Raw genomic sequence first — 18,072 nt, 5'->3', positions numbered from 1 at the left:
GCTCGGGTACCAATTTGTGTAGGTTGTGTGGGCTGAGGTGGCACTCAGATTCTTGCCTTGGAGACTCCCTCAGTGTGGTGTTTGAAGGGAACAGCAACTTTGTAGAGATCGGCTAGTAGTGGGGAGGAAGGCTTAGCTTGACTCCAGCTCTCCCACTTGAAAGCCTTAATGGTGAAGTGCAATAACCCACTCTTTCTAAAGCTGGACAGGGCAGGGCGGCAGTGGCAAGCCCACAGCTAATGAAGCACCGATCATTGACTATTGGCAAGCTCAGCCTTAAACCCTTAAAAGCCAGTTGGATTGTGTATCATTCCTCTGAGTGTGTCTTATCAAACCAGGGAACGGTATTATCCCCAACTGATTTTTTCCAGGGAAAAGAAACCATGTCGAATTCCCCCCTCGGTTTTCTTTCCCCATGCTTACTTCAGTGCTCTGCATTACAGTAAACAGTAAATATATTCCTTTTACCAGTACTACTAAAGAAACTGTTGGTTGAGCCACAGTTTCTGGTTCAGACGTGTACTTTAGTAGACTTGAGCTTTTCAAGAGCTAGGAAGGTGTGTCTCGGTCCTGGCGTACTCTTGCAAGTGCTTGATTTGGTGCTTTGCATTCAGGTATTCGGTAAATACCAGTGATCGATTGAATTGCTACTTTCACAGTCTTTGGGACTGTGTAACTGCAAGTTCCAGAGGGAGGCATGAATAAAGAGCATTGCAGGCATTTCAGTTCCCCATTCCCGGTCTCCTGCCTGTAGTCGAATTCAGAGCCATAGCAGCCCCAGACATCATTTGTGAATCCTGCAAACTCCAGCACCAGAGGGGAAGCCCGCATCCTACCTTGTCTCCACGAGCCCATCGGCTGTTTTCAAGGCCAACCGTCCTGGGTTTTGAGGGAGCATTGGATGCCAATCTCTCTCCAGTCAGATTGAAAAGGGGCTTGCAATTACCACAACTGCCGAGTAGCAGGCAATGACCAATTGGATTCTTTTGACATTTTTCCCAGGAGCAGACATGGCCTTGAGCATCTGGCTGTTGGGGCATTTATGTGTCTGGTCCTTCTCGTGCTCCTTAAGATATGGGGAGCTGACAAACTGCAGTGCTCATTTCTGTGGGAAATAAATCCAAAAGACCAAACTAAAACCTAGCAAGATTTTACACACATGAAATTAATCTGTACAGGAGTTGAAAAGATTGGGATGGGAAATGAGGCAGAAAGATTTTATTAAATAGCAATAATTTTTAATAAGCCTTGGTAAAAGTGGACGGCAAAGGATGTGAATAGAAGTACAAAAAGTGACCGACATAACAGCGGGAGTAAATGGGAGCGATAGTTTTTAAAACAAATTCTTGAAGTACCTGATACGTCAACAATTATTAAAAACAAATCCATCTGAGTTCATAGGACAGTTAAAAGCACTGATTCATCTACCCAAATTCTCCCAAAAGCCACTGAATACTCATCCAGTACTTAGAACAGTGCTTGGCCCATAGTAAGCACTTAACAAATACCATCATTATCATTATTATTATTCATTCATTCAGTCATATTTATTGAGTGCTTGCTGGATTCAGAGCACTGTACTAAGTCCTTGGGAAGTACAATTCAGCAACAAATAGATAAAATCCCTGCCCACAACGGGCTGGGAAGCCAACAAACAGAGCCCTGGTTCTGACTAAATTCAGATTCCCCTCAAGCTCACCAGCCATCGGGGGTAAGGAAATGAACCTGGGCACAGACTGGGTCACCATTGGACTCGGCGGTGATTTCCTTGGGAGATCCAAGTTAGGGGCACTTAGCTGAATGTCTTCAAATCAGGACTGAAAGTAGCCATGCTGTATGTATGGAGAAGCAGCGTGGCTCAGTGGAAAGAACACGGGCTTTGGAGTCAGGGCTCATGAGTTCGAATCCCAGCTCTGCCACTTGTCAGCTGTGTGACTGTGGGCAAGTCACTTAACTTCTCTGTGCCTCAGTTCCCTCAACTGTAAAATGGGGATTAAGACTGTGAGCCCCACGTGGGACAACCCGATTCCCCTATGTCTACCCCAGCGCTTAGAACAGTGCTCGGCACATAGTAAGCGCTTAACAAATACCAACATTATTATTATTATTATTATTATGATGTAGGGCTACTTTTATGGATTTAGGAACTCCTCCCAGGAGCCGATTGCTGGGCTGTGTTGATCCCAGCGTCCACAGCTGAACCGGATTCCCAGAGAAGATCAACTTTGGGATAGAATTTGTAGCACAAAACGGAAAGGATCACAACAGAAAATGCCAAAGTTGAAGTGTAGAAGGGATTGTTAAAGCCACTGAGGTTCAAGGCAGCCAGGACCAGGCAGATGATCTGTCTCCTGGAAGCTGGACACCAAATGCTGCAGCTCTGCAGCTAGCTGTGTGGGAGCTTTGCTTTGGGGAAAAGACTGGGAAATAGGTTTTATTCTGTGACTCCCAGATTAAAACATCGGACAAATTGACTTGCCTCGTACAGTGCTCTGCACAGAGTAGACGATAAATACCATTGATTGGTTGATCATGTGTTTTCTACACCATTGCTACGTGGATGTTACTGAAGACCAAGTGCAAATCAGTCAGTGGTGTTTACTGAGCACTTACTGGGTGCCGAGTACTGTAATGCAAATCACAGCAGTGACCTTTGAATGATTTTTCCAGATCTCAAAAACACACAGTTCTGTAGCACGGGTGTTGCATTCACACACAATATCTCGTTATGGAATATGTGGGTTCAGCACTCTGTGCATGTATACAACCCTTTCTCCCAACACCGACTGGATATGGCACAACACGGATGGGAGTTGTCAGAATGTTCCTCAATTCTTTCATCCTGTTATCACCTCACAGTGTGGTCCAAGTGTTTTCTGGTGGCACTGAGTACGTCGGATAGTAGAGAGACACCAAAAGAACAGCAACCAGTGGTGCAGATGAAAGCTATTCATTCTGCTAGCTTGATTTTTGACACCCTGGTTTGGGGTAGGAGACTCTAGAAGGTTTTTTGAGATTAGAAAAGTTACAGATGGGTTAAGATAACAGCTCAGCATCTTAGGCCAGCCAAGCCTTTTTTCCACCAGTTATATCCCAAATACAGAATTGGCTGCTAACTTTAGATTGTGTGATAGAAGCTTGGGATCACTGGGGCTCCATGGGACCATTTATTTCTCCATTCCCCACCTATTTCTACCTGCCAATGTGCAGGAGTCCCAGGATGCTAATTTGGCTGCATACCAATGTTCCTCACCTGGTAATGCCCCAAAAGTGGATGCCACACCACATGAGGACTATCAGTATCCTTTGATCTGAGTCCTGGATGGATCTTATGCAACTGCTCAGGTGTTCACGGACAGCACATCTAGTGCTAGCACCCCCGATTATCGACTCCACTGGAGAGTGATGAAACCCTACCTGAATTCATTTTAGAGTCTGTCTCCCCTGCTAGATTGTCAACTCCTGAATGGTGGTATTTGTTAAGCACTTACTGTGTGTCAAGCACTGTTCTAAGTGCCGGAGTAGATACAAGATAATCAAGTTGGTCACAGTCCCTGCCCCACGTGGGGCTCACTGTCGTAATCCCCATTTTACAGATGAGGTAACTGAGGCGCAGAGAAGTAAAGTGACTTGAGGAAACGTGGCAGAGCCGGCATTAGAACTCAGGTCCTTCTGACTCCCAGGTCCGTGTTCGCTTCACCAGTCCATGCTGCTTAAGGGCAATAATCCTATCAACTAGCTCTGTTCCACTCTCCCAGGGGCTTAGTTCAGGGCTCTCCACACAGAGAGCACTCCACAAAATACTGTTGATTTTTGTTTTACATGAAGAAATACATAGCAATTTGTATTTCTGATGATGCCTTCCAGAGCATGGATCTAGCCTAAGCTAGTTAAGCCTATAGAGAGGACTGATGATCTGATGAGGTTTACAAAATCATGAAGGCTATCGACAGGGTAAACAGATTTATTGAAATACTGTTCACCAAATCCCCCAACACAAGGCATAGGGAATATCCATGCAAGTTGAAGGCAATATATAAGACAAAAACAACAAGAACCACTACTTCACCCAGCGGGTGATAGGAAGGTAGAATTTCTTATCAAAAAAGTATTATGTGGACAGAAAATAGCAACTGGTTCAAAAAGGGACAAGAAGTTTGTCATAAATTCTTCTAGGTAAATGTTATGGATGTTAGATGACACATCTATAATCCTAAAAAATAAAACTGTTCCTCCAATCATTGGCATTTATTGAGTGCTTACTGTGTGCTAAGCAATGTACTAAGTGGTTGGAAGAGTATGATAGAACAGAATTGGTAAACTCAGTCTCTGCCTACAAAGGGCTTACTGTCTAGAGGCAAATTAATCCTAGTTCAGGAAGAAGTACAACATTCAAAAGTAATTTTACGAAAGAGAAACCAAGACCTTTATACCGTAAAATATTTATTTTTCCAAATGACTTCAGTTCTTGGAAATGACTTTAATAAAGTAATGACTTTATGGAGAACAATAAACGGGCTTAACAATGTCAAACATCCTGTTGCTGCTGTCGGAGCCCCAATACTGAGCTGAATGAGCCATCAGCCTGCCTCGGCTATGGCCTTGCTGATGCACTAAGGAAGATTCATGCATTCATTCAGTCATATTTATTGAGAGCTTACTGTGTGCAGAGCACCAAACTAAGTGCTTAGGAGAGTAGCGTGGCTCAGTGGAAAGAACACGGGTTTGGGAGTCAGAGGTCATGGGTTTGAATCCTGGCTCTGCCACTTGTCAGCTGTGTGACTGTGGGCAAGTCACTTAACTTCTCGGTGCCTCAGTTATCTCATTTCTAAAATGGGGATTAAGACTGTGAACCTCACATGGGACAACCTGATTACCCTGTATCTCCCCCAGCGCTTAGAACAGTGCTCTGCACATAGTAAGCACTTAACAAATACCAACATTATTATTATTACAGTGTAACAGTAAACAGACACATTCCCTGTCCACAACGAGCTTCCAGTCTAGAGATTCGAATCCTGATAACAGACCAAGAAGATGTGAATGTCTTGGATAAAACAAGGCCATTCCAGTGGAAAGGCAAGTGTTTGCCCTGTATAGGCTGCAGCCGAGACTCATGAAAGATTTAGCGTGACCTTTCAGAGTCAGAAATTCAGATGAAGGACCCCAAGTGCCTTCCCTTTCGAAAACAGACTCACTGAAGACTTTTTCATTACTCTTTTCTCTGTCTGGCCATGTCCTCTCTGACCAGTAATCTCCAGGAATAGCTACTTGATCACAGGCAAAAACTCAGCATTTAAATGCCAGGAAATACATTTTCATATTTTACATAGGAAATGTTTGTGATTGGCATTTTCAGTGATTAAAATATTGGTTAGGTGAAGGTCTTCCATATTGAGAAGCAGATAGCAAAGCACATTAGCTGGGCTCTGGTAATGCAGTAGCAATTAAGCATGCAGGCAGGGCAGCAGTAAATGCTGTATCTTGGGAAAAAAATGACCTTTGTTTTCTCCCCGCAAAACACAGTTGGGGAAATGAGTGCCGGGAGCCATTTCCTGGTGTGAGAGGAGAGATAGAATCCTGGCACTGGGCTGCTTGCCCTTCCCTAGACAACTGCAGGCCGTTCGTCTGCCAAGATGACATCTGGCTCCTGAGGGCCATGTGTATCCTCTTCCCACCCTGGCTCTGATCCGAGTATTCTGCAGCACAGTGCACTCAGTAATGACTTGATAATATGTGCTATTCCTTTCAGGAGTCACCTTCACAGATGTTCACTGCTCCAAAATTAGCCTCCCTCACCACTGTCCATCCCCTTCTCCAGTTATGACTGAATAAATAAGGTCATGAGAGTCAGGATTTCTGCTGTGCCCTGAGGTGCAGGTGCCCATTGGTCGAAAGGTGGGACAGTTGCTGCCACCCATATCTTACTCCCTAAGCGGAGCATTCCCCAAACTCCTGGCTTGGACCCCTTCTTATAGACCATGATGATCCCCTTCCTCAGCCCGGGTGAACATTTGCTCGCAGGCTTCTGTCTTCGGCTTCAAAGGCAAATTTCTAAGTTCTTTTGGTCTGTGAGACAAGGCCTGGAGGAGTCACATGTATTGCCCACTCCTGGAAGATAAATATCCTCTTCAGACCCACCCTTGTGGGTGAGCAGGTTGTACTTCAAAGACTGTTTTCCTCTGACCATCAGTCAGTCAATCAATCAGTCATATTTATTATGTGCTTACAGTCTGCAGAGCACTGAACTAAGATTTCTGGCTCCCTCGGCTAATTTCATCGGAGACGTTCAAAATGGGGGAGCAAGTGATGGCTGTCCCTAAAAGAACACAAATTTCAGTGATTTCATATGAAAATTGCCCAGTCCTGCCTCAGTTGATTTTTAGAACCTGTGCTGTTCCAGCAGGCCCCTGGTGGCTCAAGTGTTGGAAGGAAATCAGTAGCTGCTTTGCTGGTTGTCACTGTATAAGGCATCGAAGAAAAGAGCCACAAGCTTGCATCTTCATTTCCTCCGGCCATGTTAGTGAGACTTCCCATTAACACGTCGTGAGTTAAGGAATGTGTGATGAGGGTCGAGGATTAGAAGCAAGAATTGGGATATCAGATAGCCTGGCATTTGGTAACATTCCAGCCACTTACTGTTATCGTTCTCCAAGTTTGAGGCTCTTTTCGTATTTTTTTTCTCAGTGCCTGAATTTTATTGAGCACACATAATAAAACATTCTTTCTCTTTCTGATTTGGCTCTTTGCCACAATTGGTCAAGGTGGAATCTAGTTTGTGCGTCTTTGTCTTGATCGTTTTTGGAGTTGCTTGGATCAGCAATTTGTGTTGATGAACATGTCTAATTCCCACCTGTGTATTCTTTCCTTCTGCTTAGTACCATGCTCTGCTCACAGTAAGCGCTTAGTAAATATTTTAGCTACTATTGCTACTCTAAGAAATATTTAACGAGGTGGCCCTTGCTGTTAGAAACTGGGTTTTTTTGTTTTGTTTTGCTAAAGTGTAACAGATGTTTACCTTAAAATGCAGTGGACTTGGTAAGCTTATTTCCTTTTCTGCCAAATGCATTCCTTTTCACTTGCTAATAATTTTTCTTTATTCTATTCAGGTGTAGAATTTGGTGCTCGAATGATAACTATTGATGGAAAACAGATTAAACTTCAGATCTGGGACACAGTAAGTATAGCTAGTACTGTCGATTAATAACTTTAAATCTAGTGCTTGCTACAGTAAGTCAGGATTCTGCTTTTTTTTTTTTTCTTCAGGGTTACCTCCTGTACCTGCACCCTATTTTTAGGTAAATTAGGAAGGTCAAAACCTATGGCAACTTGAGCGACTGAACACTTTCCAAATATTAGGTGGAAAGTAAACTCCTTTTAGATTTCTCTAAAAGTAATGTAATAGTAATAATAATTGTATAAGTATTTCCTATGTGCTGAGCACTGGGGCAGATACCAATTAATTAGGTCAGACACAATCCCTATGCCACATAAGGCTCACAGTCTGTCTGAGTTCCTCTATAGCTTTTTCTCTCAACCACATCTCTGTTAGCTTTTATCTTTCAAAGCAGGTGGGTGAGGCCACTGTCAAATGTCTGGCTGGCTCTAAACCTCATAACCACCTAAAAGGCTAGAATTTAAGACCGTTTATGGTCTTCCAGAGGTTGGCCTCGATATGTCCTTCAGAGTGGTTTCTGGTTCGGGACACAAACCTGCTTGCCTGTTCAATGAAGAACTCAGTGCCTTACACTTTCTAGTACTTCTGGGTAGTCTAGGTGGTTTTGTTTTTTCAGTGCTTTAAAAGCCTGGTAAATGAATTGTTGTTTGTATCGTTTAGAGCTGCAGAATCTTTCTTCTTCCATTTTGATCTTTGACTGAATCGTATCCCATTTTCACTACTTAGTAGATTCCAATATGCTCAATGGCTGATGTAGTCCTGCCTAATTTTTCTCCTCCCTGACTTTCTGAGCCTATATTAATTTACCCAGGTGCCTTAAGGTATGTGTAGAATTTAATACAATAACATTTCATATTTCTGTCCACCATACAAAGCCCCCAAGTTAAGTTTCCATTTGCTCTTTTCATCAGTCATTTTTCAGACTAGGTTTTCTGAGAGCATCCTGTGCTCTCAATAATCAGGATTCACTAATATCCCATTGACCAAGGAAATACTAGTGAGTGAAGAAAATTGGAGTTCTCTTCATGTTCATGGCTCAAATTTAAAGCACATTATATAAGGCCCATGAAATCCTCCAAGAAGGCTTTAAATGGGGTCTGTTTGTAGTGGGCAAAGTATAGCTTCTAGCATTCTGAGCTGTTGGCTTTTAAGTACTTATTCACTCTCCCTGAAAGAAATAGTTCTAATTCTGGTTTGCAACTGGAAGGAATTTCCTCCCCTCATCCACCCTCCTTCACTATGGAATTAAGGAAAGAGATGTAAAGTAAGAGGCAGCGAAGTTGATTAGATAGAAGCTGGGTGACGTTCAAAAGTTTTTCATGGAGTCTGGAAACTGAAATTCCTGGATTTTCAACTGTACTCATTTCCTACTAAGTGTCAATTCTGCCCACCTGTGATATGTATTAAGACCTTAGAGTGTGCCAAGCACTATATCCTAAGTGCTAGGGTAGGTACAAGGTAACCAAGCAGTGGTATTTATTGAGTGCTTACTGTGTGCGGAACACTGTACTAATCGCTTGGGAGAGTACACTACCAAGTAATCTGGTTGGACACAGTCCCTTTCCTATTTGAGGGTCATAATATATAGGAATAATGTATACCCATTTTACAGATGAGGAAACTGAGAAGTCAGGTAACTTGCCCAAGGTCACACAACAGGCAAGTGGCAGATCTGGGATCAGAATTCAGGTCTTCTGACTCCCAGGCCTGTGCTCTTTCCACTAGACCAAACTGCTTTCCAAAGACCCACAGCATGTGGTTGTTTTCTTTGCTCTAAGAAAAGAACTGGTTTTTGGTTCAGATTTCTCTCCACTAGGGAAGCCTAGACTAAAGCTATAATACAGCCTTCAAAAATACAAATTAAAATTAAGAGTTTTTTATGGCATTTAAGTGCTTACTGTGTACCAGGAACTGTACTCAGCGCTGAGGCATACACTTGGACATGTCCCTGTCCCACATGGGGCTCATAGTCTTAATCCCCATTTTGCAGAGGAGGGAACTGAGGCACAGAGAAGCCAAGTGACATGCCCAATGACACAAGCAGACCTGTGGCAGAGCCAGGATTAGAATCCAGGTCCTACTGCCTCCCAGGGTTGTGTTCTATCCACTAGGCCACGCTGCTTCACTGACTTTCTTAGTCTCGGTACTGATCCTGGCTCCCTCTAATTAGCATTTTTCGTTTTCCTCTCCTTGATCGCAGTCCCATTTGTCACAGGCTCACCCTAACAGTAATTGTTGGCAATGCTACCCAATTCAGTGTTTCAAGTGCACTGTGCCTGGGGACTAATAGCATTATCATTTTTCCTTTGACTTTTATTGTTCTTTCCATCACAGCTAAATCTTATACGATGAACACAATGCAAATTGAGGCGTGTGTGCACGTGCTCACGTGCTGGTATAGGAGATGTTAACAACTGCCTTTTCCTTTTTCTAGTCTAGGTGGTAGTGGGTTTAGTCTCATTCCAGGATTGTCTGAATCTTGGCTGTGCTAAGCAGCAGTGAATGATGGCAGCAGGAAAAGAGTGACTTGCCCCATAGGATGGGAATGGGAGGAGGTTGTTAGAGGAAGATTATTTTTTTCCTCGCACTTTCCAGAACCTACTTCACCTTTTAGCAGTTCAGTGGTCACAACATGTAAACGTTTGTCTCTGTTTCACTTGGCTTAGGCTGAGATCTAGCAGCGACTTTTCAGATTTTTCCTTTCCCCCAGGGTTTCCATCTAACCCGTCGGCAAGCTATGACTCTGACCAAGTATCTTAAAAGTCCGTTTTAAATATTCAAAGGTGTTAAAGCTCCAGCTGGTTTTGGAATATTGCAGCTTGAGAACTTAAAAAATGGACTTTCATTTTGGGCTACAACTAGGGAACTTAAAAGGGGATGGTGGTTGTTGGAGTAAAGTTGCTCCCACTTCCCAATTGCTGATACTTCAGAACAAGGGTGTTTGAAACTAGCTCCAAGATCTAACTTGCCCAAGGAAGAGAGAAAGTAGATTTGGGTCAGGGGGTGGGGAGAGAATCAGAAAAATAAGCCACATGCTTTGTCCTCACCAGTGTCTTTCATCTAAGGATCTCAAAGCATTTCATGGTCATTAATGCGCTAACCCTCACCTTTAAAATCTGTAGGTAGCAAGTAGTACATAAAGTCTCTGTCTGATAAATGGGGAAAGCTGAAACATTGAGTTTGAAAGACAAGTCATGTTGGATAAGTGAGTGTTAAAGGCAAGTTCACATATAGGGAGAAAACGTAGAATTTTTTCGTTGATTTGAAACTCTTGGTTTAAGGTGCAGGATGGGATTTGAGATTTTGGCCACCTAAGCCACTGAAGTTTGAGTGGTACGGTTCTTCGTATTTTAAAAAAAACTCTATAGTGTCACATAATATCTGTTCTTATGTTTGTATTTGTGTTGAGGGCAAGGATTGTGTCTACCAACTCTGTTGTATTGTACTCTGAGCCCAAGTGCTTGGTACAGTGCTCTGCACACAGTATGTGCTCAGTAAATACCATTGTTTGATTAAAAGGCCACTCATCAAAAAATCTGTGGTGTATCAGTGTATAACATTGAGTTCACAAAATATGGAAATAAAATTATTGTTGAAGGATTTCAGTGGTTCTCATTTTGTACTTTTCTGTAGCTAAAGCTATAAATATTATCGGCTAACATTTTTCCAACTGTTGGAGTGTTCTTTAAGCATCGAGGCATTCAGGTTGTGTCTGACCCTATCTATCTGCATCAGTGCTGCCTGCATTTCTAAGTACAGCAACGTTCTCAGTCTTCAGCACTTCTAGCAAAGAGGAGGTTTCTGAACATAGAAAGATATGCCACATAACCTTAAATTGGTGTAAAAACAGAGTAGTCTTCAGACTTTACCAGCCCACCTTTATATAGGTTAGGGTTATAAAACCATTTGAGTTATTTCTCTCCAACAATGAATGGCTATTTTGCCACATGGAATTGTGCAGACCACCATTCACTTTAAAGAACCAATTTCAAAGACCTCAGGGATGTCTACCACCCCAGGTTCTTTAGTTCAGAACAAAGAGAAATTCTCATCTTCACCCGGGTTTTGCCTTGTTTTCCCATCCTGTTTGTATTTTTCTTGTAATGGTCTCCCTCTGCTGCTATTGTCCTGCTCCGGGGCTCCTCTGTGTGCATCCCTCCCTCCCTGTCTTCCTCCCTCCCTCCGCTTCTTTCCTTTTCTCTGTCTTTTTTTCACTCTTGATTTGTTTGGGTATCTCTGTGCCTTGAAGTTTCTGTCTTTCTAAGGCTGCTCTTAAGAGTACATGCATGTGTGAAATGCATGTGCATAGGGTAGCTTGAGTATTTTTGTGTCCAAGGGGAACATGTTGCATGGGTGAATATGAGAGCAAAAGTCTGCACCAACATGACCGTATGTGGTAGGGAGGTTCTGTGAGTGCATCCATGTATACAAGAGTTATGGTATGTATGTCTGGCTGTGATTTATTTGAGTGTGTCCTGCAAAACTTTGAGAAGTATTTAAGGATTTTTACACAGTGTGCCTTATTTACGTAGCTATACACATCCTTTATTTCCTCTTCCCTCTTTCCGTTTGCTTGTCATTTAGGCAGTATATATCCTTCTTCTGATCTCCTTTTTGATGGTGACTTTCTATGACTTTCTTCTCACCTGTTCCTCGCCTTTGCTGGCTCTTTTCTCCTTGTCTTGACTTACCAGTCTCTACTTCCCTTCTCCATTTGATTGTTTATCCACCGTACCTTTTCCTCTTTGGCCCATTTCCATTGCTCCCCTTACCCTTTCCTTCCTTTTCTCTCCTTGCTGCGGGGGTCTCGGCCCCTCGATCCCACTTGCTTCTCCTTCGCAAGGCTGATCGCCCCACTTTTTTCCTCACCCCCAGGATTGCGTGCAACTCCCTAACTGCTCTCATACCTCCCCCTCCTCCTCCCTGGCTTGGAGAGGTGAACCTGTCTAGGGGTCTTCTCCTTTAGGCAGCTCTCAAATCGGCCATAGAAATTTTACACAAATAGGTCACTAGCTTTGCAATGACAAGCAATTCAAATTTAAAAATCAGCCCCCGGTTATAGAACCCCTACTCCCAAAGTAAAAACTCACTTCCAGGCTAGATATTTCTTGACAGAGAACGTCCAGTCCCACTCCAACCTGTGGTCGTTCTGCTCAAGGCCTGGCACCGGTGTTCGGGGTAGTAGCCACATAAAGAACCATGACGATCCAGACTTAGGGGATTTTCCTTCCCCATTACTTCCCCTCCTGTCCATCATCCCTCACCTCTTCCTAACAGTTCAAAGTCCCACTGTCCTTAGCTTCCCACTTGTTGCAGTTCTACCGTATTTGTTTCATGTTGGGAGGGACTCTCGCCATTACTGTCTTATGCTACTACTCAATTTCATTTCGTCATTAATCAGTTCCCCAGTTGGCTAAATTCATATTGAAATGGAATCTATGCTTTCCACCCAGTTTCCTGAGCTGTTTCATCCTCTGGTGATCTGATTGACAGAGATGGTCTCCAACCTTGTGTAAAACTCCTTGCAACTTCTCCCCAGCAGCCATATTCTTTGCTTCCTCCTCTCTCGGCCATGGCTGCCTGGACGAGGTATCTCGTCTGTTTCTTGGCTTGAGGTGAATCTTGTCCAACAGTGAGTGTCAGGCTACTTATATTAATCTGTCCAGGCTTTTTACAACTTGTGGCAGTTTTCTATGTGTTAAATTGATTTTTTTTCAAAAAGGTTTATTCCCTTTTCAGCTTAAGTTTGAAAAACAAGGTGGCTACGCCTGATTGCATTAGGAGAATTGCAGTAAACCATCCCGTTCTTTTTTTTAAAATTTAAGAAAGAATTGAGTAATAATCCCAGTAACCTAGCTCCCAAAACCCTGCCCAGTGAAGAGCGGCCAAACCACCTCTTCTCTGAAGAGTAGGCCAGCAAACTAAACCTCCAGCCCAGCCTATTGTTTCCCAGCTAATGGCTCTTGACAAAAGACCTATCATGGACATATCAAATAACAGGTAGCATCCTGTTAAATTTAATACTCCTAAAGAGTCCTCCCCAGGATGCAGCTTCAAGGTTTAAAACCTTCTCAAACTCATTGTGGTGAAAGGAATTAAAGAGCAGGTGTGGAATTGTGGGTGAAATACAATTCAAAAAAGCTGCCTCAAGTGAGGGAACCAGATGTTGAGTACAAGCTGGGGGGCGGGAGGGGACGGCCCAGTTGGAATTGTGATAGGTCATGCCCGCTGGGGTCTGCTTCAGGAGCCTCACAAACTGAGCCCTGACTTCAGTTTCTCCACACCCGGGCAGGCCTCATCACCCATCTGAGAAAGGTCATTATCAAGCCAAATTCCAACTAGGAACACCTGGGGTGGGATAGGTTGTTTGTGGAGAAAGAAATCGTCAGTCTTTAGGGAAAGTGTTATTTTTAAAACTGCAGTGGAGGCAATTCAACCCTTTTTTAATTGATGTTATTGTGTTTTCTTCAACTCTTGGGTCCCACGTATGGGATGGGCTTTGAAGAAAAACTAGATCTGGAGTATTTTTAAAAACGCACTGTGGGCTCCAACATACAGTCTCTCTCTCGGTTTTTGTGTGAACTATGTATAACTTCTACATTTTTAATCCTCAAATGTAGCTCTGAATTTGATGTGTACGTTGTCTAAATTGAGAAGTGAGTCCTTAATGTTAACCAAAGAATCTTTACCTGGCATCCAATGTCTTGTCCAAAAGATGGCTTTCAGTGTGACCGATTAATTCTTTAATTAATTTTTCCCAGCTGGATCCAAGCAAGGAAAATGTTGCCCCTACTCTCCCTGTGTGAATTTGGAACAGAATTGTTTTTTGTTAACCTCTCTCTGGAAAGAGGCCACTTATCTTGGGCTCATGGAGAGCTCGTTTGTTCTTAACTTATTTGTTTTTACTTGAGGAAACGTAAAACTTTTGAATATTTTAAAATCTTATAAAAATTTTCTTCACCAATGACAAGTGAACCCCAGTTTATCTACATAGGTGTGCTGCCCAAGAAGGTTTTTCAATCAGTCCCTGAAGGTCTAATATTGCTGGACTAGGAAGAATATCACATAAACCCCCTTTCGGGGATGTCTCAGGTCGCCAAGGCCTGAGCTGTTATGATCAAAGTCTGCCCCAAAACTTGCAGCAGAAGCTAGTAGGATCCAGGGTCGTAAGAAGAGACACCGCCATCTCCCCACCAGAGGAATGGCAGGGAAGAGTGGAGCCCATATTTGAGATACCTTTGAGACTCGAACACTAATATTTCAGTCTGGCAGACCTCAACTCCAGTGATTCACCTTGGAATTTATCTCCGCTGGTCCAGGAAAGCTCCCTTTCTCTCACCGCAGGCCCGGACGAGGAGGCATTCAGCTTTCCAAGGAAGGCCGTCGGGGTAGGCAGAGGGAGGGCAATTCCATCATCCCATTGGCAGCCCACCAGCCCCTGAAGTGGAGCAGACCGGTCCAGGCTTGGCCGGGCTGGCTAATGTTTGCTTCCACTGCCAGTTGATGAGTTGGGGAGGTGGAGCTTTGGGCCATCCAAGCCATATTCCATTTAGGGCCTGGTTATTTTACAGACCCCCTGTCCTCTCCTCAGATGAATTAGTGCCTGTTTGCAGCTGATAGCATTAGCCTCCAGGTTTGGTTGTAAACCTGGCAAACCCCAAATGTAATTTGCCAAATAACACATTTGATCAGGGTCTTCTCTCACAAGAGCTCACAAGAGCTACTTTGGGGCACTTAATTCAGGGAGAAACATTTTATATGGAGGTCTTCAAGCACCAGGGAAAATGGAGACAGATACTTGATCCACTGAAGAATTGAGGGTAGGGATGAAAACAGGTAGAGCCATAGGTGTGAGTAGATCTGAGAACCGAATCCTCAGGTAACTGTTGAATTTTTATTTAACTTGGACAAAGATTACGGTAAACTAGCTATTTTAGCGTGGAGATGTGAATTTTTATTCTCTAAGATTAGGTAGGATTAAAGACATCAGATTTTAATAAAATCTTGGAGCTGCCATTTAATCTCCAGGCAGTGGGCATACCCTGTAAAGCACCTTTTATAACAGAATGTTAATATTGCCAAAAAAAAAGAAAGGAAAATTGGCTAATTATTCAGGATCTCTGGTGTCTGTTTCGCTAGTGGGTTAGGAAGATGACTTTTACATCCTGTTGGCTTTTGACAAGAATTGTATTTCAGAAACAGAGGAAATTGATTAAGTGTAGAGCAGAATGATAAAATTAAATTCAAAACCATTTTCTGTTTTTCATAATAAAATGATTACTGAAAAAATTCCATCTGAAGACTGTTGAAAGCTGGCTGCAGTTTATGATATAACGGATAAAATCTGCATCCTTGGCCTTCCAACAACCTTTACACCAGCAGATGGTGGGCGTAAAGATGTCATTCATCATTTATTTACAATGGGCTTTATTTATTCTAGTGTCAACAGCTGCCCCAGGGAGCGGGTTATTGAATTCAAATGTGAAGCTCTGGGTTATTTGCTTCCTTTCAAATTTGTCTTCAGAGCTTAGTTGCTAGGAGTCCATTCTGTGCCTTAATAATGATTCATGTATTGTGAAGCCATTCAGTAAATTGGGTTGTCAGGGATTGCCAAAAAAGGTTTAGAGGTCTTGTTCCTCAGTTTTGTGTGTGTGTGTGTGTGTGTGTGTGTCTGTGTATTTGCGCTCACATGGCTGTGCGGGTCTCATGCATGTGCTTAGCTGGTTCCCAATACCCTTGAGGTGGCCACTCTCCGTCGTCCACCTTTTCTCCACTCACTTAAATTCTGCTTGTGAGTAATGTAGTGGGTCCTCCTAGGAAACTGTATTAAACCAGGAAATCTACCTTTTTTTCTGTCTGCCAGGCTGGCCAGGAGTCCTTCCGTTCCATCACAAGGTCATACTACAGAGGGGCCGCAGGGGCCCTACTAGTGTATGATATTACAAGGTGAGAATTTCGTAGCTTGGTTCCGTCTTGATATGGGATGGGTATGAAGGGAAAGGGGGAGGTGGGATAAGGTCTTGGGGTCGATAATTAAGAGATTTGTGATTTTTGAAGTATTCCGAATTGAAATATTCAAATGTAATAAATGAGCTCCACAGAGTGGGGATTGCATGAATTTGGGCTACGTGATGTTTTGGGGATTTCTGGGTTCCAGTGATGCTTCATGCATGTACATGAAGTGAAAAGTAAAATGCCAAATTTTTCCCCGGGCCCTCCCATCCTACGTGGTTCTCTTCGAAGGAAATGAATTGTTTTGTCTAAAGGTAACAACAGTCAAGCTTTCACCCTTGTTTCCATCCAGGAGGGACACCTTCAACCATTTGACAACCTGGTTAGAAGATGCTCGCCAGCATTCCAATTCCAACATGGTCATTATGCTTATTGGAAATAAAAGGTAAAAAAAGACACAAACTCTGATATTTTAGAATGTAGGATTTTGCCTCTAACAGTAAAAAGTATTGGCAGTGCCCAGGTAGCTGCTTAGTTTGCTGGAACCCCTAACCTTTAACTGACTTAAAATCTGAAAATGGTACACAGGGTCCAAAACATTACCGAACATCCCCCCCACCCAACTTCTCTGGGAATCCATCATGCTCACTGCTCAAGGCTGCCGCGTTTCACTGTCCTTTAGGGGAAAGGATGCAGTGTGTCGGTGATCTGTGCAAATTCTTAGTTTAGAGTTGAATTAATCCAGGCCCACTCTAGTTTCTTAGAAGAAAGAGTGTCAAATGTCTGAATCTTCAAATATCTTTGAATCTTAGTCTTCAAATACTGTCTGACATTTCGCCCTCTCGTAACTCTAAACCTGCTCTACGTTTTCCTTTTTGTGTTTCTGATTACAGTGAGGATTATTAGCATCAACATGAAGGAATATGTTCAATTGTCTGTGTGGTAGTAGTTTAAGGGACAGCAGATGGGGGAAGCATGAGGTGTAGTTTCTTGCCACACTGTTCCAGAAACTTCTGCAGTTCCTTTAAGTCTTCTTTAATTGTGCCCAAAGAGTTTAATGTTGCTATACGGGAACTAACGCCTATCAAAAAGGGCCAAATAGTCCAGTTTCAACCTGCTTACCCACAGACCCATTGCTCTCGTTGGCCTAATAAACTCATCTACTTTCATTAACTTTCCAATGTGTTCCCCTCCCACCCTAGAAGAGCCAGCCCCTTCTAGAGGCTACTCCCATCGACAGTTTTGATGATTGCAAGCCAGTCCATTGGGCTGAGATCACTAACCCTTTTCACGTTTCCAGAAAGCATCGAACAGCTTCCAGATGGTAATGAATTTCATTTGTTATCAATCTGTCCTGGTTTTGCACCATTGGCAAAGAAGCGAAACAATAGGTATCTGATTACCAGCCAGTCCCCGGGGTCTCTGTTTTTTCGCCTGCCCCATTCCAGTATTCTCGTAGAAACCTCCACTAATGACTGGTGGTTTCAAAGCCCTCTGACTTGTGAAAGACAGTGTTTGGTACCTTGTGGAGGGATTCTGTCTTTGCTCTCCTCTCAAATTTTGACATTGTAGCCTAACTTACATTCTATCTTTTATTTTGAAGTTTTTCAAAAGCCTAATAATAATAATGTATTATGTAATCATTATTATTATTATATTTGCTAAGTGCTTACTAGGTGCCTAGCACTATTCTAAACACTGAGGCAGATACACGATAATCAGGTTGGACACAGCCCCTGTCCCACTTAGGGCTCACAGTCTAGTTAGGAAGGAGTAGGATTTAATCCTCATTCTACAGATGAGGAAACCGAGGCACAGAGAAGTGACTTGCTAAAGGTCACTCAGCAGACAAGTGGCAGAGCCAGGATTAGGACCCGGATACTCTGACTCCTGGCCCTGTGCTCTTTCCATCTGGCCGTGCTGCTTCTCTTATGTACACGTCA

At 43.1% G+C, this 18,072-nt stretch overlaps 1 protein-coding gene across 1 annotated transcript in view; it reads left to right on the top strand.

The window, feature by feature from the left end:
- RAB2A (RAB2A, member RAS oncogene family) overlaps positions 1-18,072 on the top strand; it is a 72,772-nt gene that overhangs the window by 29,504 nt on the left and 25,196 nt on the right. Inside the window, exons 3-5 of the mRNA XM_001513411.6 lie at positions 7,110-7,177; positions 16,041-16,123; positions 16,482-16,574. Coding sequence (XP_001513461.2) covers positions 7,110-7,177; positions 16,041-16,123; positions 16,482-16,574 — 244 coding nt within the window. The remainder of the gene's footprint in view (positions 1-7,109; positions 7,178-16,040; positions 16,124-16,481; positions 16,575-18,072) is intronic.

The sequence above is a fragment of the Ornithorhynchus anatinus genome, chromosome 7 (genome assembly GCF_004115215.2).
Source record: "Ornithorhynchus anatinus isolate Pmale09 chromosome 7, mOrnAna1.pri.v4, whole genome shotgun sequence".
NCBI lineage: Eukaryota > Metazoa > Chordata > Mammalia > Monotremata > Ornithorhynchidae > Ornithorhynchus > Ornithorhynchus anatinus.
This window is presented reverse-complemented; position numbering and strand designations above follow the sequence as displayed.